Source organism: Schistocerca gregaria, chromosome 9, assembly GCF_023897955.1.
Source record: "Schistocerca gregaria isolate iqSchGreg1 chromosome 9, iqSchGreg1.2, whole genome shotgun sequence".
NCBI lineage: Eukaryota > Metazoa > Arthropoda > Insecta > Orthoptera > Acrididae > Schistocerca > Schistocerca gregaria.
In genome coordinates, this window is record NC_064928.1 from 121,384,219 (window position 1) to 121,408,258 (window position 24,040).

Here is a 24,040-nt window from a genome sequence, read left to right on the forward strand (position 1 = left end):
TTCCACAAGGAAAACGTGAGGTTGGGATAAACCGCAAGGCGATCGGGAACTAAGTGATAAGGGATGTAGACTGTACGGCTTCCTCCCTAACATACGGGAACATATCGACCGCGCCTATGATGTGATATATTTCTTAACTGCTTCCAGACCTTATTCCATGCACTTAAACCGTGTGAGTGTGAGACAGACAGTTCTACAAGCAAACTTGTGGAAGAATGTTCCCCCGGACACACTGCGGGCAATAAGCGAACAGTGGACATGCACTACAATCAAATGGTTCAAATGGCTGTGAGCACAAGAACTTAGAACTACTTAAACCTAACTAACTTAAAGACATCACACACATCCATGCCCGAGGTTGGATTCGAGCCTGCGACTGTAGTGGTCGCGCGGTTCCAGACTGAAGCGCCTAGAACCGCTCCGCCACAACGGCCGCCACACTACACATAGACACAGAAGTACATACGTACACAGCAATAAGACACTGGGAAGAATGGGGACACTTACATGTATTAAGAGACAGTATTTCAAAACCAACACATAAAGAGTACCTGCAGACATAGCGTAATAGAGATGCCTATATGCATCTCGCGAAGGTGGATATGGACACCCACTGTGACTGTGAAACAGTGACACTCAAGAGAAACAGCAGTAGGAGGACGAATATGATATTAACAGCAAATATAACACATAGAATTATGAATCAGGCATAATGTGCCAAAATACAGCGACAAATAGTACATATAAGTCAAATAATAGTTAAGGATAGTTAACACTAGTGTCAATGTAGTCTAATGTGATGGCAATCAGGTCAAGGCAGTGTGGTGTGTGTACTGTAAGACCTTCGGTACACACACCATCAGATTATTTGACTTGTCACTCTAATGAAGTAGGCGAGTGTCAGCAATATGTTTCGTGGTCTGATTGTGGCGTGTTTATCCTCTGCTGTTAGGTCAGACGATAGAAATGCCACTTGCACGCTTAGAGTAGCAGATTGACGGTGACCAATTTTAAACAGAACTTGATTAATTTTAACACAATTATCAAAATAATAAAAAATCATAGATATTACTTAACTTGATTCTGGATGCTGTTTACAACTGACACTCTGAAGTTCCTTTGGTCTTGGTACATTAATCTTATTCTCACATATCTCTGATACTTGATGAAGTGTCTATTCATTTATCTTCATGGCTATGTACAGGAATATAGTACTCTTATTAGGCGCAGACTTAAACTTGACTATAGACTGGTACAGACTAATGTAGACTGGTACTGACAGGTGCAGATAAATGCAGATTAATGCAGACTAGTGCAGACTAATGCAGACTAAGGCAGAATGACTAATTGGAGGTCTGTACTCTCGTTATAATACCTCGAGCATTCAGATATCACTGCATGAGTGTGATCCGCGAGGAGAAAAGGTTCTATGTTAGCAGCAATCTCATTGGCTGCGTTACATATTAATACGCGGATCGGCAGAAGCAGAATTTGGTCCGTCTCTAAGGCACCACCATCTCGTAGTGCGGAGACAGACGAGCGCTGCGCCTGCGCTGTTGTGCCTAGCGGTGTGCGTTCTATTGGGAAAGTTGTGTACACGATGACTACGCCGAACTATGTACACAACAGGAAGCAACCAGGGTTGTACATGGAGGAATACCTAATGCTAAATCATAGGGTTAATAATACCATTTCTCTGCTACTAACTATAAAGTATTTTGTTGTGACTGGCAGTCGACAGCTTGAAGAAACCATTCCAAGCTATTCACCACCAGTAACAGTCAGAGATGGCACCAACACATCTCTCCTCTATCCTAGTATCTTTTTACATTCTTCGTGAAGCAACAAATTTTTTTTCAGAAAAAGACAGTCTTGGTTCCAAAGTTATTTGGTGTCAATAATGCGTTTAACCTTTCTGAGGCTTCATAAGATTGTGTAAAAGTAGCTGGATATGTAATCCATCCGTCGTGAATCTATACAAAATGGAAAATGGAAGTAAAAGTAAGTGGAGATGTAACCCATACGTCATAAAAAGATCCACTTTTAATTTTATGTGCTTCTATGACAAATGGGTTACACATCCAATTACTTTTACGTTTGTTTTTCATTTTGTATAGATTTAAGACGAATGCGTTACATACCCAGCTACTTCTACACAATATGGTGGTGCCAGAAAGGGTGAACGCGTTATTGACATTAAATAACTTTGCGACCAAGACTGTTTTTGTTCTGAAATAATTCCAAACCGGTTGCTGTGTAACCCTGCCACAAATAAATGAAAAAATTTTTACAACAAAATTTTATTTATATTTCAAGCTAAAATGGTTTGTTATTTTAAAAAAAGTATTTATTCCGTGTCAAATGATACAGATAAAAACATAACAAACAACTACAAGAAAGATGGCAAGCCAAAATTGTAATATATACAACTTATTTTAAAATATCACTTAACACATCTTTAAATTTGAAATAAATAGCTAAATAAATAAATCATTCAATAAGGAACAAGGTTAGCAAGAAAAGAGAAACCGTTCTTTCATGTTATGTTCTTCTTTATGTGAGCATACAACTCGCGAACCCTTAGCCTGTGAACTGATAGTGGGTGCAATAAAATGCTGAGACACGCTTTTGAATTCATCGTTTGAAAGCAATTCGTCCGAGAAGTGCTTAGACCAAAACCGAAATGAATGAGTGGACACCAGTTACAATCAGGTTGGCGATCACCCTTCACATTTCGGCTACTTCTGGTTCTTTTTTTATGTACCCGGAGGTTCTAATTAAACTGAATGTGTTCGGAGTACTGAAGCACGGGCTGCATACATCGTAGGACGCCGAAACATCGTAGGTATGTTCATTTATCGGTCAGCTCGCGGAGTACGCCGCAAAAATAGTTGTTCTACTTTCTGCCACCAGGTGAAAATACGGCTCTGTAATCAGTCAGAATGTAAAATGTTTGGTTTTTTGAGATCAGTATGCTGTCTGCTGCTTGGCGATGCGTGTTGATTTCCTTTGTGCAGTGACTGTTGGTGTAAATCGTTAAGGAGGTTGAAGTGTTCCGTAGGGGAAAACTACGGCTATTGAAGAGACCTTGCATTGATGCTACTGTCGTTTTGTCAGAACGGCAATAACGGCAGCACTGCATTGCGGGACTATCCCCAACGGCTGCGAAGAGGCTCCATGTCAATAAACGGCCTAAAGAATATGACCAAGAAATCTGAAGAAACAGGTGAATTAAGTGGTGCAGCAGGGAGAGAGGGCGGTCCATTCCCATGAAATTTCTGTATCATGTGCAGCACATGCCTCAATTTCTTCAGCCAGTGGCCGAGCTGTGTCATGGGAATTCTCTCTCACCTGGTCAACAGTTAAAAATATTTCGCGGCGCATATTACGCTACAAGATTCAGAATGTGCACGAAATGAAGACTAAAGACAGGCTACAACGCCGTGACTTTCCTCTTCGTTGGTTTTTTTTGGCATGTAAGGAAACAGATGACATGTGTCTAGGCAATATTCTATGGACAGACGAGGCACTCTTTATTCCGCAAGATGCTGTGAAAGCACATAAATGGCGCAAATAGGGTTCTACTCCACCACATGTTATGCAGGAACATCCACTGCAGTCAGCTTATGTGACAGTGTGGTGTTGCTGCACAAGCTCCTTCATCCAAGGTCTGTTTTTCTTCGAGAAGATGGCAACTCGTGGGTTTGTTATGTGTACAGCGACATCCGCACGTTATACAGAGCACATGATTTCAGCTTTGCAAGTAATTAACCATATCTACAAAACGAATTTTATGCAAGATTGGGCAACACCACATGTCGTTTGCCAGGTGAAATATTAACTTTTAGAAAGCTTTGGTAATGACCACATCCTGTCTAGGCAATTCCAAGATGTGTGGCCCCTGGTCGTATGTGAAAGATCGTGTCTATGACGGATGTATCCAGACACTCCCTTATCTGAACGATAGCATGCGACGACATATCAGTCTTACTACATTGGATATGCTGCAAGCAACTGTCGACCAGCTTTGTTACGGATGCACTATGGTGCTACAGAAGAATGTTGAAGATTAGGTGGGTAGATCACATAAATAATGAGGAGGTATTGAATAGAATTGGGGAGGATTTTGTGGCACAACTTGACTAGAAGAAGGGATCGGTTGGTAGGACATGTTCTGAGGCATCAAAGTATCACCAATTTAGTATTGGTGGGCAGCGTGGAGGGTAAAAATCGTAGAGGGAGACCAAGAGATGAATACACTAAGCAGATTCAGAAGGATGTAGGTTGCAGTAAGTACTGGGAGATGAAGAAGCTTGCACAGAATAGAGTAGCATGGAGAGCTGCATCAAACCAGTCTCAGGACTGAAGACCACAACAACAACAACAACATCATGTTTCTGACTCGTGGGACCATACTGAACACATGTTGGAGCTTAAGACCAAATCCTAATGAACGTGCCAGAACCACCGCTATCTTGTGTTTGATGGTATCCACATTTCACACACTCACACCACATTCTGACTGCTTACAGAGTCATATTTTCACATGGTGCATAAATGGGTCAAATGGCTCTGAGCACTATGGGACTGCTGAGGTCATCAGTCCACTAGAATTTAGAATACTGAAACCTAACTAACCTAAGGACATCACAAACAGCCATGCCCGAGGCAGGATTCGAACCTGCGCCCGTAGCAGTCACGCGGTTCCAGACTGTAGCGCCTAGAATCGCTCGGCCACCTCGGCCGGCAAGAACAGTCCTTCGAGACCATTTCAGTTACATCGTGTCCTCAACGAGTTGATTATCCACCCAGAGCACAGTTTTCGCAGTGATACCTGGAACACTGTGCAATGCGTGCTACATTTCCATCCTCTGTGTTGTTTACCGATGAAGCAACGTTCGGACGTGATGGAGTCTTCAACAATTCACGTGAGTGAGGATAACCCACTAGCCACAGTTAGTTGCGCTCATCAAGTGCGGTTCTTCGTTAATGTGAGGGTCGGTGTTGTTGGGGACTGTTTAATTGGGCCGTATCTGCTACCTAGGCCATTAAATGGCAGGGACTATTACTATTTTCTCGCCAGAGCATTGCCATAATTGCTGGAAGACGTCCCGCTACCTACAAGACAACGCATGTGGTTCCAACATGACGGGGCGCCGGCACATTTCAGTCGTCGTGTTAGTCAGTTCCTGGACCGACGGTTCCCAGAAACGTGGATTGGCAGAGGTGGTCCTATACTATAGCCTGCTTGATCCCCAGATATGTATCCTCTGGACTTTTTTGTGTGAGGAGAGATGCGCAGCCTTGTTTACGCAACTCCTGTTGCATCAGAAGAGCATCTGGTCGCGCCAATTAACGAGCAAACCTACGATATTTCAGCATCCTGCGCTGTATACAGCTTTCACTGCAGCACTCAATTTGATTATAACTGCACTTCCAGCAGCGCTACAGAATCAGCAGCGTGCTCTGTTAAGCCACCGACTCACAGACCCACTTATCTGCTTATCTGCCACTCTCCTCGCAGAGTCATCGGAGTATGGGTGGACACTCCTAGCCCCTCTCTACCTGTCCGCACAGATGGAGTGTGAGATGGCAGGTACCAGTTGGGGCAAACAGGTAGAGATCTGCCAGTCCAACTGACCGACCCATATCACAGAGCCCATCATACACATGTGCGAAGGCCGGCCGGAGTGGCGGAGCGGTTCTAGGCGCTTCAGTCTGGAACCGCGCGACCGCTACGGTCGCAGGTTCGAATCCTGCCTAGGGCATGGATGTGTGTGATGTCCTTAGGAAAGTTAGGTTTAAGTAGCTCTAGGTTCCAGGGGACTGATGACCATAGCTGTTAAGTCCCACAGTGCTCAGAGCCATTTGAACCATTTGAGCCAAAATAGCAGTGTTCGGTGTCTATCCAGCAGATATTTCAAGCGTCAGTGTACCATCGTAAAACTGAAGTATTCGGACAGCTCTGTACCAGTCTTAACAAAGGTCTTGCTGAGTAAGGTGAAGGTATTGTGGGTTATACTCAGAAAATATTCTGTCGGTTCTTTATCATCACCGCCATGCGTAAGAGGAGGCAGGCAGATTTAGACAGAGTTTCGACGGCTATTTTCTAGTCAACTGTAAAGATTTCTATCAGGAGATGCCTTTTTGGTAGGCTGAATGGAAATAGGCTTCTCGAGAATCGATTGTTGATAACGCTGTGCCAGTGGGATGTCGATTGTTTATTGAAATTCTTCGTTGTAGTGTTTTTCAGAACACTAAAAAGGAAGAAATGTTATGGGAAGTCTATCCTGGGAACGACACATAAACTGCGGATTCAATTTCTTTAATATTCTAGGAAACACGCGCTCAGGGGCAACCTAGATACAATGTAGATATCATATTTTCCATCTGCTCCATATCCGGGAGTCCACCTGAGATGTTAGGTCCCATAGTGCTCAGAGCAATTTGAACCATTTCAACACACGTGCGAAAGAGTCGGAATGGTTTCCGAAGGGCGGATGAAAGTGGTTCAAATGGCTCTGAGCACTATGGGACTTAACATCTTTGGTCATCAGTCCCCTAGAACTTAGAACTACTGAAACCTAACCAACCTAAGGACATCACACACATCCATGCCCGAGGCAGGATTGGAACCTGCGACCGTAGCAGTCACGCGGTTCCAGACTGAAGCGCCTAGAACCGCACGGCCACACCGGCCGGCGAAGGGCGGATGAGTCGGTCGAGTGGTCCGTTTGTGTATGGGACCCACTTTCCAGCACCGTGCATTAGCAGTGGGCTGAACTCGCATGCTCTTTGACACTTTTCAGCAGGCCTGCCAATCCACCGAAGCTGGCAACTGCGACTTCGACGGCCAGACCTCAGAGCACCACCACCACCACTACCAGCAGGACCACGACCACGAGCACTACTGCAGCGGCTGTGCCGGCGACCAAGAAGCCGCCTAAAACGACCACCACGACCACGGCTGTCCCCCCACCAGCGAAGGCGAACCGAACGGCGGAGCCAGACGGAGTGCAGCTGTTGCCCGCACTGACACGGCAGCCGCCCTCCAAGGCGAAGCCGGCCCCTGCCGCCCCCACCGCCGCCGCCTTCCGCCGTCGACCGGCCGCCAACACCACCACCACTTCCTCGACCGTCACCACCACCACGACCACAGCGGCCCCACAGCCAACTAGCACGACTGCTCAACAACCAGCCAAGGCCGCGACCAACAAGGGCAAGACCACCACCACAACCACCACCACCACCACGACCCCTACTTCAGTCACAATTGTAGCCGCTAACGGGCCTGCAGAGGCTGCTGAAGACTCCACTGAGGTTAGTCAGTCTCACCTTATTTCCTCAGCACGTGTTATGTTCTACATTACTGGCCTTTAAAATTGCTACACCACAAAGATGACGTGCTACAGACGCGAAATTTAATCGGCTGGAAGAAGATTCTGTGACATGCAAATGCTTAGCTTTTCAGAGCATTCACACAAGGTTGGTAGCATGGAGAGCTACATCAAACCAATCTCAGAACTGAAGACAACAAAAACAACAACAACAACAACAAGAATGTGATTGTGTTAGTTTTCGACAAAATTTGCGTGTTATGATAACACAAGATAAAGATAATTTATGAACGACGGAAACAACGCATAATATACACTTAAGCGCCAAAGAAACTGGTAAAGGCATCCGTATGCAAATACAGATACATGCAAACGGCGCTGCGGTCGGCAACTCCTATGTAAGACAAGTGTGGGGCGCAGTTGTTAGATCGGTTACTGCTGCTATAGTGGAAGAATACACTACTGCCCATTAAAATTGCTACAACACTAAGATGACGTGCTACAGACGCGAAATTTGGCCGACAGGAAGAAGATGCTGTGATATGCAAATGATTAGTTTTTCAGAGCATTCACACAAGCTTGGCGCCGGTGGCAACACCTACAACTTGCTGACATGATGAAAGTTTCCAACCGATTTCTCATACAGAAACTGCAGCTGACCGGCGTCGCCTGGCGAAACGTTGTTGTGATGCCTCGTGTAAGGAGGAGAAATGCGTACCATCACGTTCCCGACTTTGATAAAGGTCGGATTGTAGCCTATCGCGATTGCGGTTTATCGTATCGCGACATTGCTGCTCGCGTTGGTCGAGATCCAATGACTGTTAGCAGAATATGGAATAGGTGATTCAGGAAGGTAATACGGAACGCCGTGCTGGATCCCAACGGCCTCGTATCACTAGCAGTCGAGATGACAGACATCTTATCTGCATGGCTGTAACGGATCATACAGCCACGTCTCGATCTCTGCAAGACAGCAACCATCTGCACGAATAGTTCGACGACGTTTGCAGCAGCAGAGACTATCAGCTCAGAGACCGTGGCTGCGGTTACCCTTGACGCTGCATCACAGACAGGCGCGCCTAGGATGGTATACTCAGCGACGAACCTGGATGCACGAAGGGCAAAACGTCATTTTTTCGGATGAATCCAGGTTATGTTTACAGCATCATGATGGTGCATCCGTGTTTGGCGACATCGCGGTGAACGCACATTGGAAGCGCGTATTCGCCATCACCATAGTGGCGTATCACCCGGCGTGATGGTATGCGGTGCCACTGGTTGCACGTCTCTGTCACCTCTTGTTCGCATTGACGGTACTTTGAACAGTGGACGTTACATTTCAGATGTGTTATGACCCGTGGCTCTACCCTTCATTCGATCCCTGCGAAACCCTACCTGTCAGCAGGATAATGCACGACCACGTGTTACAGGTCCTGTACGGGCCTTTCCGGATACAGAAAATGTTCCATTGCCGCTCTGGCCAGCACATTCTCCAGACCTCTCACCAACTGAAAACGTCTCTTCAATGGTGGCCGAGCAACTGGCTCATCCCAATACGCCAGTCACTTCTCTTGATGAACTGTGGTATCGTGTTGAAGTTGCATGGGCAGCTGTACCTGTACACGCCATCCAAGCTGTGTTTGACTCAATGCCCAGGCGTATCAAGGCCGTTATTACGGCCAGAGGTGGTTGTTCTGGGTACTGATTTCTCAGGATCTATGCACCAAAATTGCGTGAAAATGTAATCACATGTCAGTTCTAGTATAATATATTTGTCCAATGAATACCATTTTATCATCTGCATTTCTTCTTGGTGTAGCAATTTTAATGGCCAGTAGTGTATGTACCAAACCAGGATGCACATCCAGGCCTTTGTCTATAGGATAGATTATTCCTACTGACTGAGTTATCCTTGCTTGCTTGCCTGACGGAGCGAGATCGTTCATTAAAAGACTGACTCTCATTTGCAATAACAAAAATTCAGATCCCATTTTCTGTCATTTAGATTTAGGTTTTCGCATTATTTCCCTGAATCACATAAGGCAGGTCCTGGTATAGTTCCTTTGGAAGGACTTACCGTATTTCCTCCCCTACCAGTCCCAATTACGATATTGTGCGTCATGATCTCGTCATTGATAGGACAAATCCTAATTTTCCTTCCTTCCAGGCACACCTAATGTTCAGCCTCACAGTCTTCATTGCCAGTACCTCTTCGTTGTTTCCACACACCAAAGAATCACTGTTATGTTCCGATCTGAGCTGGAATTCATGGTAGAAAAGGTACAGCCACATTCCATATGGGTGAATGCCACAAAATAAAATGTATTGAAAACAATTTTGAAAACGGTAACGTTTTTGGCACAACTTTGAAATATGGGAAGTTCTTGGACGCACAATTATTTGTTAGGCATTACTCCTTTCAAAATTTCATCATCAGACTGAAGATTTAAATCTTTTGTAGTAGAAAACTCATGGAAGTGAGCAAATATACTGAATATATTACAGTCTGTGTGTTCACTTTCATGCCCTTTTTACTAAAATTGATTTAAATCTTCAGTCTGATGATAAAATTTAGAAACGAGTAATCCATAATAAAGAATTGTGTGATCAAGGTTTTTGCATGTTTCAAAGTTGTGTTGAATTTGAATGGTCGCTCGCCTCTACCATAGATGTATTTCTCCATCATGTAATGGAGTTACATTTTTGTTTCTAAAGTCTTTTGATATCTTCCACCGATTCCATAAAGAAGAAATCTCAGTAGAACGCATGAGCTGAACAATGCTTCTGGAGATGGATGTGGGAAAGTTTGTTAAGTAATACAATTGATGTGTGAAGTATGACTGGCAATTTCAACTAAATTTGGTACTACATGGGAAAAATACTTTGTTTGTTTGTTGGGCTGTAAGTTTACGTATTAAATACCAACATCAACTCCACTTGGTGCTCATAGGGCTTACTATATACGAAAAAAATCTTGCGCGACTTGAAATAAGTCTAAAAGTAGAGGCGGGGAAGGACGACCATTTCTAAAAATAATCGATAATGGTCCATATTTTGTTAAATCTATGTTTCTTGGGTTTGGTCTTTAGCTGACTGATGAGCATTTGATCTCTAGAATGGGGGTGATGGCTCGATGGAATTCACATGAAGAATGATGTATAAAAGCACCAAATGCATACTGTTTATTGACGATACGCTGTTTGGTGACAGATTCAATGGTATTTTAGTCTATGTTTATATACAGGGTATCTGCCTGTTATAGGTACAAACGAGAGGGGTCTGTGGGCAGCAATACAATAAACAGGCCTAATAAACAGAGGTCCAGCAACTAATGATTTCTCCAATACGAAGTATTAAGATTGAGTTAATGAGCACCTTATAAGAGAGCACCAGAGGATCCAAACTGCAGAGATGCACTTGAGGACAAACACGTTACAACACGTGTTCCAAATGACCAACATTCGTGTGGTGGCAGACTTCGCCATACACATTCAAATATCCCAGACGTGTTTTGAATACATTGACATCCATACACAATGCATTCCTGGGGTTCATCGACGCTGTCAAGATGGCTGGTATACAGAAAACCTTTTAAAATTTCCGCATACAATATCTAACGGGTTGATGTTAGGGTACCTGAATGGCTACGGTACAGGCGAGCGATAACCATTCACTTGCTGTCGAAAGTCCGTGCTACCTATTTGCGAACAGCCTCATGAAAGTGCGCCAGTGTATCTGTCCTCATACATGTACCATATACACATCGTTTCACATGAAGCTCAACATGCAAAACGTGACCTTAGACACTAAAAGAGATTTAACATTTGCATGATTGCACTTGCGCATTTGTTGTATAGGGCGAACTATTGTCTTCTGGATTTATGTTTATTGGGTTTATTTGCTTGCTTCATTATCCGCTACTCGCTCGCTTCATTTGTAGCTGTAATAGCCAGACACCCAAAAGTCAATGCCGGGATCACACAGCAAGCAAATAAAAAATTGACGGCTGGCCGATGTGGCCGGGCGGCTCTAGGCGCTTCAGTCCGGAACCGCGCAGCTGCTACGGTCGCAGGTTCGAATCCTGCCTCGGGCATGGATGTGTGTGATGTCCTTAGGTTAGTTAGGCTTAAGTAGTTCTAAGTCTAGGGTACTGATGACGTCAGATATAAAGTCCCATAGTATTAAAAAAAAAAAAACAAAAAAAAATGACGAAACTACTCGAATCACTGTTGCAGAACAACTGTTTCTAAGAAATGGTTTCGCATTGTGCGAATCCATTGGGCAACGTAGGTAATGCTGTTGTGGAAGATAGAAGTGGAAAAGTGTGCGTGCAACACCTGTAAACGGGAAAATCGGAACAACAAAAAGCGGAGTAGAAAGGCAGTGGCTAGTTCCGGTATTTCTTAATTTACTTACTCACTACTATTTATTAGATTAGCCACACACAACGCAGTGGGTTCTTATCCTCGCCATTCAGCCTCCTCCATCTTCCTCGACCGACGCAGTGCTCTGCAGCTAGTCCCATCATACGTATGTCCTCTCTGATCCCCTCAGTCCATCTTACAAGGAGACGGCACGAACGTGGGGTCGGGGATTTGTCCGAAATTTTGTGCGGTGAAAGAAGACCTCTAACACCTTACCTGGTTAAAATATTAGAACGCACTACTCGGAAAATCCCGAGAAAAATCGATCCAAAGTTTCTTAGGTGCCTTATGAGTATATAATGTTAGTCCACCGTCTGGCCTAGAAGGTTAGGGCTCAGACTCGGACTTTTACGCCAGAAGTCTCGGGTTCGATTCCTCCTCTGGCACTTCTGTTTCATTTCTTTTGTTATTCCACCAGTTATTCAAAAAGTTTCCCAAACTTATTTTTAAAACATTATTTTAGCTGAAGAACGGAAAGTTTTTCATTCACTGAAAAATATTCGTGCTCATGCTCGTTGGTATATTACATCGGTAACAACATTTTGTACGCAGAAAACATGTATTAACCTGTTTGGTCAGTATTAATCACATAATCGTCATGGTACTGATGAATTAAAAGGCACGTCTGCCGACGAAAGTTCTCCGCAGACGCCTGGATGTCCTCCATTGACGCCGCTTCTTTTTTCGAAACCAGTTTCGTGATCTTGCGTTGTGAAATTCTGTGTTTCTGTTTAAATGCCGTGACCCATCGATCCGACGCCTTGAATTTGAAATCGACGAATTGTGCAGCCGCAGCCATTGCCCATCGCTGTAAATTTCTTGTCGTGACTTGCTGATATTGCTGCCTTGCTTCCACGAAACTGTCGTAGGTCCACGAATCTATCTCCTGAAATTTATCCATTCGCGTACCACCACTTTTAATATCTTTCTCCCATTGTGAAAGATATTCTTTTCTCTTCAATTGGCGACACCCTTTTTTTGCAATTGAATTATTTTCCGTCAAAGCTTTTCATAATACACCACTGCGTCCTTCAATCGTAATTTTGACAGATCACTACGAATGGATTCTTCAGGCATTTCTTCTCCTATTCCAGATGAGCCAGCAAACTTCTTCGACATATTTAACCTCGGATCGGAATGACATGTTGAAATTTGAAACAGGCACGTCTGTTCACGACGAAATCGAAAAACAAACTGCCATTTACTTCTCACGGCTCGCGCACAGTCCTATGCGCAGACGACCGTTATAATCTCAAGGGGAATCTTACAAAGCCCCTTTAAACCTTAAAACCCCATAAAAAGAAATAGAACAACGAGCAAGGATATTTTTCATTCAATGAAAAACTTTACGTTCGTGAGCTAAAATAATGTAGGTTTGGGAAACTTTTTGAACAATTGGTGGAATAACAAAAGAAAATGAAACAGAAGAAAAAGAAGTACCAGAGAACGAATCGAACCCGAGACCTTTGGCGTAAGAGTCCGGATCCGAGCCCTAACCAGCTAGGCCAGACGGCGGCTTGGCAATTGACTAACATTTTATACTCATAAGGCCCCTAAGATACTTTGGATCGATATTTCTCGGGATTTTCCGAGTAACGCGTCCTAATATTTTAACCACGTGAGGTGTTAGGGGTCCTCTTTCACCACACTAAATTTCGGACAAATCCCCGACCCCACGGTCGTGCCGTCTCCTTGTCAGTAGCGGTCGCCCCCCCCCCCTCCCCCCCCCCCCCCCCACCTCCGCTCCTCCCCGATCTGCTGCCTTGGATGCCTTCTTCCACCGCCTGCCTGCTGAGATGACCTTCTTGCCGCGTTACGTGCCCGTACCACCTCAGTCCGTTGTCTATAATCACAGCCGGAATGTCCAGCGACTTGTACAACAGCAAAATCGCGGTATTTCCCGTTTCTCCACTCGTCTCTATCCTTCGTTGGACCAAAAATCAGTCTCAGAATTCTCAAATTCCATGAGTTTTATCTCCATCTTTTGGGCCAGAGTCCACGTCTCTGCTCCACACAGGACGACGGGCTGTCCCAGTTATTGTGGATCTTGACGGAAGCCGGGACTTAAGCAGCTTTCCTAGTGCAAACATTGACTGGATTCTTACCATTATTTCCTGGTGTATCTCATTCCTTTCATCGAGTACTGCCCCAAGATATTTGCTTTTTATCCTCTCAAAGAGTTCATCGTCTACATCTAAAGGTCTGTCATCGTTCTTTCTGTTCACAATGAGGTATTTGGTCCCACCCATTTCATCTCCAGGTCTGCTCTCACTGCCTTTTCCACTAATACTCTTGCCAAATGAATCAGATACTGCTCATTCTGTGCTATTAAAACTACATCGTCCGCATAGACCAGGGCGTTGATCCTTCTACCCAGCTGTATTCCTGTCTTCAGGCTCTTCGCTGAACCAGATTAAACAGAAGGAGGAAGACGCGGTGTCCCAGTCACAATCCCGTCTTCACCTTGAATTTATCTGCCAACTTTCTATTCACTTTCGCGGTGTATGTCCTCTCTTATATACATGCCTGTGTCAGTTTCATTACACTGAAGCGCCAAAGAAACAGGCATAGGCATACGGCATACGGATTCAATATGTAAACAGGCGGAATACGAAAAATGGTTCAAATGGCTCTGAGCACTGTGTGGTCATCAGTCCCCTAGAACTTAGAACTATTTAAACCTAACTAACCTAAGGACATCACACACATCCATGCCCAAGGCAGGATTCAAACCTCCAACCGTAGCGGTCACGCGGTTCCAGGCTGAAGCGCCTAGAACCGCCCGGACACACCGGCCGGCTGGCGGAATACGGGGCTGCGGTCGGCAACGCCTATATAAGACAAGTGTCTAGCACAGTTGTGAGATAAGTTACTGCTGCTACAATGGCAGGTTATCAAGATTTAAGTGAGTTTGAACGTAATGTTATAGTCGGCGATTAAACGATGCGACACAGCATTGCCTAGGTAGCCATGACGAGGGGATTTTCCCGTGCGACCATTCACGTCTGTACCAAGAATATCAGGAATCCGGTAAAAGATCAAATCTGCGACATCGCTACAGCCGGATAAGGTCCTGCAAGAACGGGACTAACGACAACTGAAGAGAATCGTTCAGCGTCACAGAAGTGCAACCCTTCCGCAAATTGGTACAGATTTCAGTTCTGGGGCATCAACAAGTGTCAGCAAAACATAATCGATATGGGCTTTCGGAGCCGAAGGCTCATTCGTGTACCTTTGAGACTGTACGACACAAACCTTTACGCCTCGCCTGGGTCCGTCAACACCGACCTTGGACTGTTGATGACTAGAAACATGTTGCCTGGTCGGACGACTATCGTTTCAAATTGTATCGAGGGGATGCACGTGTATTCCTGGATCCACTCTGTATCAATTCGGGGATAACCTCATGAATCTATGGACCCTGCATGTCAGCAGGGGACTCTTCAATCTGGCGGAGGTTCTGTAATGGTGTGGGGCGTATGCAGTTGGAGTGATATGGGGCCCCCTGATACGTCTACATACGACTGTGGCAGGTGACACGTACGTAGCCATCCTGTCTGATCACCTGCTTGAGTTCATGTCCATTGTGCATTCCGACAGACTTGGGCAATTCCAGCTGGACAATGCGACACTCCACATGTCCAGAATTGATACAGAGTGGATCCAGGAATACTCTTCTGACTTTAAACACTTCTGCTGGCAACAAACTACCCAGACATGAACATTATTGAGCATTTTTGGGATGCCTCGCAACGTGCTGTTGAGAAGAGGTCTCAACCTCTCGTACTCTTACGGATTTATGGACGGCCCTGCAAGATTCATGGTCCCAGTTCGCTCCGGCACTACTTCAGACATTAGTCCTGCCCATGTCACGTCGTGTTGCGGCACTTCTGAGTGCTCGCGGGGTCCTTACACGGTATTACGCAGGTCTACCAGTTTCTTTGGCTGTTTAGTGTAGTTGGAGCTAGACGCTTGGGGCATTCCATTTGGGAAACCGTTAGGGAATTCAGTATTCCGAGATGCACTGTGTCAAGAGCGTGCCGAAAATGCCTGATTTCAAGCGTTACCTCTCAGTATAAACAATGCATTGGTCAACAGCCTTCACTTAACAACCGAGGGCAACGGCGTTTTTGTGGCATTATTGCTCTCTCTCCTTCAAATTAAACAAATTAGGTGGTATATAATCTCTTCATGGATATCTCATCCTTCTTTCAGGTGTCTATTTTTGGTTCCTGTTCTCTCTTCGGCATTCTCATTGCTTCCCCTAAGTCTCCCACGCTCGGCAGTTCATTTTCCGCTGTTGGTATTGTTACTCCATCTTCTCTGCGCAGTTCATTCTTCTTCTTCTTCTTCTTCCTTACGATGCTGCTGTTGCAACGCTTTTGGTGGTGTCGTCTACATTCAAGAGATTATCGAAAAAGTTTTTCCATTCCTTCTTAAAATTATTAAAACTATTTGTCCCTTGAAAATAATCCGCACTCTATCCTGCTCAGTCACCGATTGGCAATACAGTATTGGAGATGCAAGTATCTGTTAATAAAAGATGTTATATTTTTAATTGTAGTAACAATCTCTGTAGTGACCTGACTGTAAAAGACCGACATTATTAAGTACAATATGGCTAATTGTACAACATATAAAAAGCAGATATTTTCTTTCTTAGATTAATTTTTCTCTCTTGAACTTATGTATTTTAGAAAACTACTTTGAGAAGAATATTAGCTGTTGCAATACGATCATCGTCTACTTTTTGGCTGTATGTGTCTTCAGCACAAACAAAAAGATAACTGAATTTGCGAACTCTAGAAAAAGGCACATTTAAATGCCCATGCGAAAAACTGATTCTGGCAAAAACAACTTTGTCCTTTGAAGCGTTTGACCTTATGCTTTGTTTATGGTCATTGCGAAGGATACTTTTGTTGGGAATTGTTTTCTTATCGATTGGAAAGGCATGGCTATGTCAGGAGGTGTGAGTTTGGTGCGAAGTATGAGCACAGTTTTATCGGCGGAGTCAATGAATCTAGAGTGATGATGTACTCGCCCAAGTGAGTTACCATTAATGTTGCAACATTAATTAATGCTACATTAGCGTTAAGAATTCAGATTCACATAATAAAGGCATTTTTCTTTAAAATCAATTGATGAGGCGGTAAACCGGACGGATTTAGAGGTTCGGCAGGCTACAGTTGAACCTTGTTTGTTTCTTCAAGGTAGACAGAATGAGAACTTAGCGAAACCAGTCCCTCTCTAGGTAGCAAACTGGAAACGTCATGTGCTGTAACTGTTGTACAGTCATCTGTTTTTGGATGTAGAATCACCGTTGAACAGAACTGCGAAACATTTTGTTCATTGATTTATATGGAATTGAAAAAGTATCGTAATTACAATAACAGAATTTAGGGATTTTGATATACATTAATGGTACTGATATTGGCAGAAGCGTAACGTAACGTTTTAAACGTTATGACGAATTACCTGTGATGACGAATGCTGATGTAATTCATTTATTCCCGCAATACACAACGCTAGTTTAAAGAAAATAAACGAGTCCAAATGCTGTTCTCCATAATAGTAAAAGTAGAGTGTCAATAGATAGTGCCTTCTAAATTCTTTGTATCGATATGTATGGCCGACATTCCGTGCACGCTTATGTATAGAATCTAACTGCAACAGCTGTCGTGCGTGTTAGGTAAACAGATTGTCAGTAGATGACATCTTCTACACTGATTTTATAAAAACGCCTTTAAAATAATTTTTATAACGAAAACAATAAATTTAAACTAACTGTGTATTTTTCGTCATTAGTGTTGAACGAAATCTTGAAAATGATGACAGAGTCATTACATTTGATTAAGAAATAGGGAGATAGGTATATGAAGTAGGTTCTCGAAAGAACAGGTACAACTGATGACCGTGCAGCTTCTCTAAAATAAATGATAATTAATTGAAACCCTCAGCTGTCGACAGCTGTTGATGATATACGTCGTTGAGGACGGCTCAAATCGTGTGCCCCGACCGGGACTCGAACCCGGGATCTCCTGCTTACATGGCAGCCGCTATATCCAGCAGAGCCACCGAGGACACAGATGAAAAGCGCGACTGCAGTGACTTATCCCGTGCACGCTTACCCTTAAGACCAACATTTCCAACTGTCCACAATGTACATATGTAATGTACCTAACTGATATTGGCCCTTCCACTCATTACTCGCGCACACTAAGGTGACGATTTCGTAAGAGTTCGGGCAACCTGTGCGCATTTGCACAGACGAAGGTCAATGGCTGGGTAGCCTTTAACTATATATATAAAGATAGTAACTGTTGTAGAAAGAACAGATACAATTGATGACCGTGCAGCTACTCCAGAATAAATGATAATTAATCGAAACCCTCAGCTGCCGACAGGTGTTGTTGATTTACCTAAATGAGGTCAGCTGAAAATGTGATTAATTATCATTTATTCTAGAGAAGCTGCACTGTCATCAATTGTATCTGTTCTTTCTAGAACAGTTACTATCTTTACATATATACACTCCTGGAAATTGAAATAAGAACACCGTGAATTAATTGTCCCAGGAAGGGGAAACTTTATTGACACATTCCTGGGGTCAGATACATCACACGATCACACTGACAGAACCACATGCACATAGACACAGGCAACAGAGCATGCACAATGTCGGCACTAGTACAGTGTATATCCACCTTTCGCAGCAATGCAGGCTGCTATTCTCCCATGGAGACGATCGTAGAGATGCTGGATGTAGTCCTGTGGAAAGGCTTGCCATGCCATTTCCACCTGGCGCCTCAGTTGGACCAGCGTTCGTGCTGGACGTGCAGCCCGCGTGAGACGACGCTTCATCCAGTCCCAAACATGCTCAATGGGGGACAGATCCGGAGATCTTGCTGGCCAGAGTAGTTGCCTTACACCTTCTAGAGCACGTTGGGTGGCACGGGATACATGCGGACGTGCATTGTCCTGTTGGAACAGCAAGTTCCCTTGCCGGTCTAGGAATGGTAGAACGATGGGTTCGATGACGGTTTGGATGTACCGTGCACTATTCAGTGTCCCCTCGACGATCACCAGAGGTGTACGGCCAGTGTATGAGATCGCTCCCCACACCATGATGCCGGGTGTTGGCCCAGTGTGCCTCGGTCGTATGCAGTCCTGATTGTGGCGCTCACCTGCACGGCGCCAAACACGCATACGACCATCATTGGCACCAAGGCAGAAGCGACTCTCATCGCTGAAGACGACACGTCTCCATTCGTCCCTCCATTCACGCCTGTCGCGACACCACTGGAGGCGGGCTGAACGATGTTGGGGCGTGAGCGGAAGACGGCCTACCGGTGTGCGGGACCGTAACCCAGCTTCATGGAGACGGTTGCGAATGGTCCTCGCCGATACCCCAGGAGCAACAGTGTCCCTAATTTGCTGGGAAGTGGCGGTGCGGTCCTCTACGGCACTGCGTAGGATCCTACGGTCTTGGCGTGCATCCGTGCGTCGCTGTGGTCCGGTCCCAGGTCGACGGGCACGTGCACCTTCCGCCGACCACTGGCGACAACATCGATGTACTGTGGAGACCTCACGCCCCACGTGTTGAGCAATTCGGCGGTAGGTGCACCCGGTCTCCCGCATGCCCACTATACGCCCTCGCTCAAAGTTTGTCAACTGCACATACGGTTCACGTCCACGATGTCGCGGCATGCTACCAGTGTTAAAGACTGCGATGGAGCTCCGTATGCCACGGCAAACTGGCTGACACTGACGGCGGCGGTGCACAAATGCTGCGCAGCTAGCGCCATTCGACGGCCAACACCGCGGTTCCTGGTGTGTCCGCCGTGCCGTGCGTGTGATCATTGCTTCTACAGCCCTCTCGCAGTGTCCGGAGCAAGTATGGTGGGTCTGACACACCGGTGTCAATGTGTTCTTTTTTCCATTTCCAGGAGTGTAGTTAAAGGCTACCCAGCCATTGACCTTCGTCTGTGCAAATCTGCACAGGTTGCCCGAACTCTTACGAAATCGTCACCTTAGTGTGCGCGAGTAATGAGTGGACGGGCTAATATATATTAGGTACATTACATATGTACATTGTGGACAGTTGGAAATGTGGGTCTTAAGGGTAAGCGAGCAAGGGATAAGTCCCTGCAGTCGCACTATTTATCTGTGTCCTCGGTGGCTCTGCTGGATAGAGCTGCTGCCATGTAAGCAGGAGATCCCGGGTTCGAGTCCCGGTCTTGCCACACGTTTTCAATTTTGTGTTGGCAGAAGAGCCAACACCTTGTTACTAGAGGAGGCCGAAATGCACGCTTTTTAGCTCACGCAGGCTGGCGCGAGGGGGGAAGGACTATACTGACGCGAGGTCTGGAACATGACAAGGAATTAGAATTGAGAAAGCGGACGTAATTAGTTTGATACTTAACTTTAATCCATTAATGATGAACGTCGCTCTTGACGGTACACGATTCACAATATTATCTGTTCAGAATACATTCTTGAAGATAGTAATTATAGTAACTGTATAGGGCGCCTTGCTAGGTCGTAGCAAATGACGTAGTTGAAGGCTATGCTAAACTGTCGTCTCTGCAAATGAGAGCGTATGTAGACAGTGAACCATGCTACCAAAGTCGGCTGGACAACTGGGGCGAGTGCTAGGGAGTCTCTCTAGACTAGACCTGCCGTGTGGCGGCGCTCGGTCTGCAATCTCTGATAGTGGCGACACCCGGGTCCGACGTATACTACCGGACCGCGGCCGATTTAAAGGCTACCACCTAGCAAGTGTGGTGTCTGGGGGCGACACCACATTCAGCTGTCCCCATCGGGGTATATCATCAACACCTGTCGGCAGCTGAGCGTTTCAATTAATTATCATTTATTATAGGGAGATATGGTGTTCCTGTGTAAAGAAACGACATCGGGAGATGGTATCCTCTGATCAACCACAACATTACGACCACCTACCTAACAGTCGGCATGTCCACCTCCGATACGGACAACCTCGACGACACTTCGTGGCATGGAAGCAATGATGCCTTGTTAAGTCGCTGGAGGGAGTTGGCACCACGTCTACACACATACAGGTCACCAAATTCCGCTAAATTCCAGGGAGGGGGCAATGAGCTCCTACGCCACGTTCAATCACGTCCCACATGTTTTCGATCGGTTTCATATCTTACGACTTGTGGAGGGGGTGGATGACAGCACAGCAATTGGAACTCGTCACTGTGTTTCTCGAACCACTCCATCACACTCCTGACCTTGTGACACGGCGCATTATGTTGATGAAAAATGGCACTGCCATCGGGAAACATTGTCACCATGAAAAGGTAGATAAATGTAAATTAATGCAGACTAATAGGAAAAAGAATCCTGTAATGTTTGAATACTGCATTAGTAGTGTAGCGCTTGACACAGTCACGTCGATTAAATATTTGGGCGTAACATTGCAGAGCGATATGAAGTGGGACAAGCATGTAATGGCAGTTGTGGGGAAGGCGGATAGTCGTCTTCTGTTCGTTGGCAGAATTTTGGGAAGATGTGGTTCATCTGTAAAGGAGACCGCTTATAAAACACTAATACGACCTATTCTTGAGTACTGCTCGAGCGTTTGGGATCCCTATCAGGTGGGATTGAGGGAGGACGTAGAAGCAATTCAGAGGCGGTCTGCTAGATTTGTTACTGGTAGGTTTGATCATCACGCGAGTGTTACGGAAATGCTTCAGGAACTCGGGAGGGAGTCTCTGGAGGAAAGGAAGCGTTCTTTTCGTGAATCGCTACTGAGGAAATTTAGAGAAACAGCATTTGAGGCTGACTGCAATACAATTTTACTGCCGCAAACTTACATTTCGTGGAAAGACCACAAAGATAAGATAAGAGGGATTAGGGCTCGAACAAAGGTATATAGGCAGTCATTTTTCCCTCGTTCTGTTTGGGAGTGAAACAGGGAGAGAAGGTGCTAGTTGTGGTACGAGATACTCTCCGCCACGCACCGTATGGTGGATTGCGGAGTATGTATGTAGATGTAGATGTAGAGGTGTAGGCAGTCTGCAACTGGTGTACGATACTCCTTGGCCGTCACGGTGTACTGCACAATTTCCGCTCGACCACGTGAATGTTCCACAGAGAATAATGGAGCAGCCGCCGGCTTTTCTCCGTACCGTAGTAGAGGTGTCAAGGAGATTCGCGCCCTCTCATCGGCATGATGAAGAACGTATTGGGATCCGTCAGGCCGTGCAACGCTCTGCCACTGCGCCATCGTCCAGTGGCGATGGTCACGTGGCCATTCCAGTCGTAGTTGTCGGCGTCGTGATTTTAACACTGGCACATGCGTGGGTTGACGGCAGCAGAGCCGCCCACCATTAAAGTATGACGTCAGTTCCACTACACACTGTGCTGCTGGTCCCGGCGGAGGTTCGAGTCCTCCCTCGGGCATGTATGTGTGTGTTCGTCCTTAGGGTATTTAGGTTAAGTAGTGTATAAGCTTAGGGACTGATTACCTTAGCAGTTAAGTCCCATAAAACTTCACACACATATATATAGTTCCACTACAATTCGCTGCCTGTTCTGTTTCAACACACTGCCAGTCTATTTCTTTTCTTTATTGTTATTTTCAACACCTTGTACAAAGGTGGGTTGTCAGCAGGATAATACGCTGCTCTTCAGCCGAGAGTGATACAATATAAAACATAACGGTGGTACAGATGGTACAAGGCAAAAGGCGGGTAAAAAAATTGTAGACACTGAAAAACAATATACACGAAGCCGTTCATGCTGGACAAGAAAAAACACTAAAACCTGTTGACACGGCGCACGTAACACGGATGACTGCGACGGCACATGTGATCAGTGGTGGCATGATGGCGAAAGAACAATAAACACAAAACGAAGGCATACACACGAGACACTGATGGCGATGATCTCCGGCGCGCGAATGTCCACTGAGCGTGTACAAGTCCGGGACCTGCCAAGAGAGGAGGTGGGAGCGGGGGTGGGAGAGGGGGAGGGGAGAGCAGAGATGCCACGGGCAGGGAGATAAGGGGAGGGAGGAAGGGGTAGTGGAAGCCCGGGTGGGGGTCGAGGAAGGGGATAGTGGGAAAAGGAGAGAGAGGGGAGGGAGTGTGCCCAAAGGAAAAGATACAGGAAGTGGGAGGGGAGGATCAAAGTTGATAGGAGGGGTAGATGGAGGGGAGGAGGACATCGTCAGGGAGGGGGAGCTGGCGCAAGCCACCTTGGGAGAGGGTAAGGAGGGTGGAGAGATGGAGACCGGGTGGGACGTGGGAATACAGGCGCGGCAGCGGGCGGGTGTGGGAGAGGATGGGCGAGACAAGCGAGTGAGGAGGAGCGAGTTTATGGGAGGTGTACAGGATCTGTATCCTTTCAAGGAAAAGGAGGAGGTGGGGGAACGGAATGAGGTCATACAGGATCTGCGTGGAGGAGGGGAGATGGATGCGATAGGCGAGGCGGAGAGCATGGGATTCAAGGATCTGAAGGGATTTATAAAAGGTAGGGGGGGAGGCGGAAATCCAGGCCAGATGGGCGTAACAAAGGATAGGGCGGATGAGGGATTTATAGGTGTGATGTATGGTGGAGGGGTCCAGACCCCACGTACAGCCAGAAAGGAGCTTTAGGAGACGGAGTCGGGAGTGTGCCTTGGCTTGGATTGTCTGGAGATGGGGGGGTCCAGGAGAGGCGACGGTCGAGGGTGACGCCAAGGTACGTATGGGTGGGTGTGATGGCAATAGGACGGCCATAGATGGTTAGATAGAAATCGAGGAGGCGGAAGGAAGGGGTGGTTTTGCCTACAATGATCGCCTGGATTTTGGTCTGCCCAGTCTACAATGTACGTCTGTAATGAGGGGCGGCCACCCAAACCACGATGTCTGGACGTGGTTTCACCTTGGTTTCACCACAGCACTTCTTGAACATTTGACATGTCGTGCAGTTACCGAGCCTCTGGGCCATCACAATCTGCCCTTGGTCACACTCAGACATATCGCGCGCCTTCCCCGTTCTGAACACAGACAGCACTCCACCTGATACTACATGCACTGTGTGTGTGTCTGACTGGTAGTCGTTACTCGCCAGGTGACGCTGCTATCGCCTGGACGGATTTATATCGATAATACGCTGGCGGTCATAATGTTCTGCCTTATCGGTGCTTATAATAAAAAATACCTTTTAGTATCTCCAGGGTTCTTCCATGTATACAACCTTCTTTCATGATTCGTGAACCATGTGTTAACTATGATTAAGTTATGCTCTGCAAAAAATTCTACAAGG

General features: G+C 45.9%; 1 protein-coding gene across 1 annotated transcript in view; it reads left to right on the top strand.

Moving 5' to 3' along the window:
- The window catches only part of LOC126291459 (uncharacterized), a 228,507-nt gene that overhangs the window by 156,518 nt on the left and 47,949 nt on the right, over positions 1-24,040 (top strand). Inside the window, exon 7 of the mRNA XM_049984971.1 lies at positions 6,810-7,320. Coding sequence (XP_049840928.1) covers positions 6,810-7,320 — 511 coding nt within the window. The remainder of the gene's footprint in view (positions 1-6,809; positions 7,321-24,040) is intronic.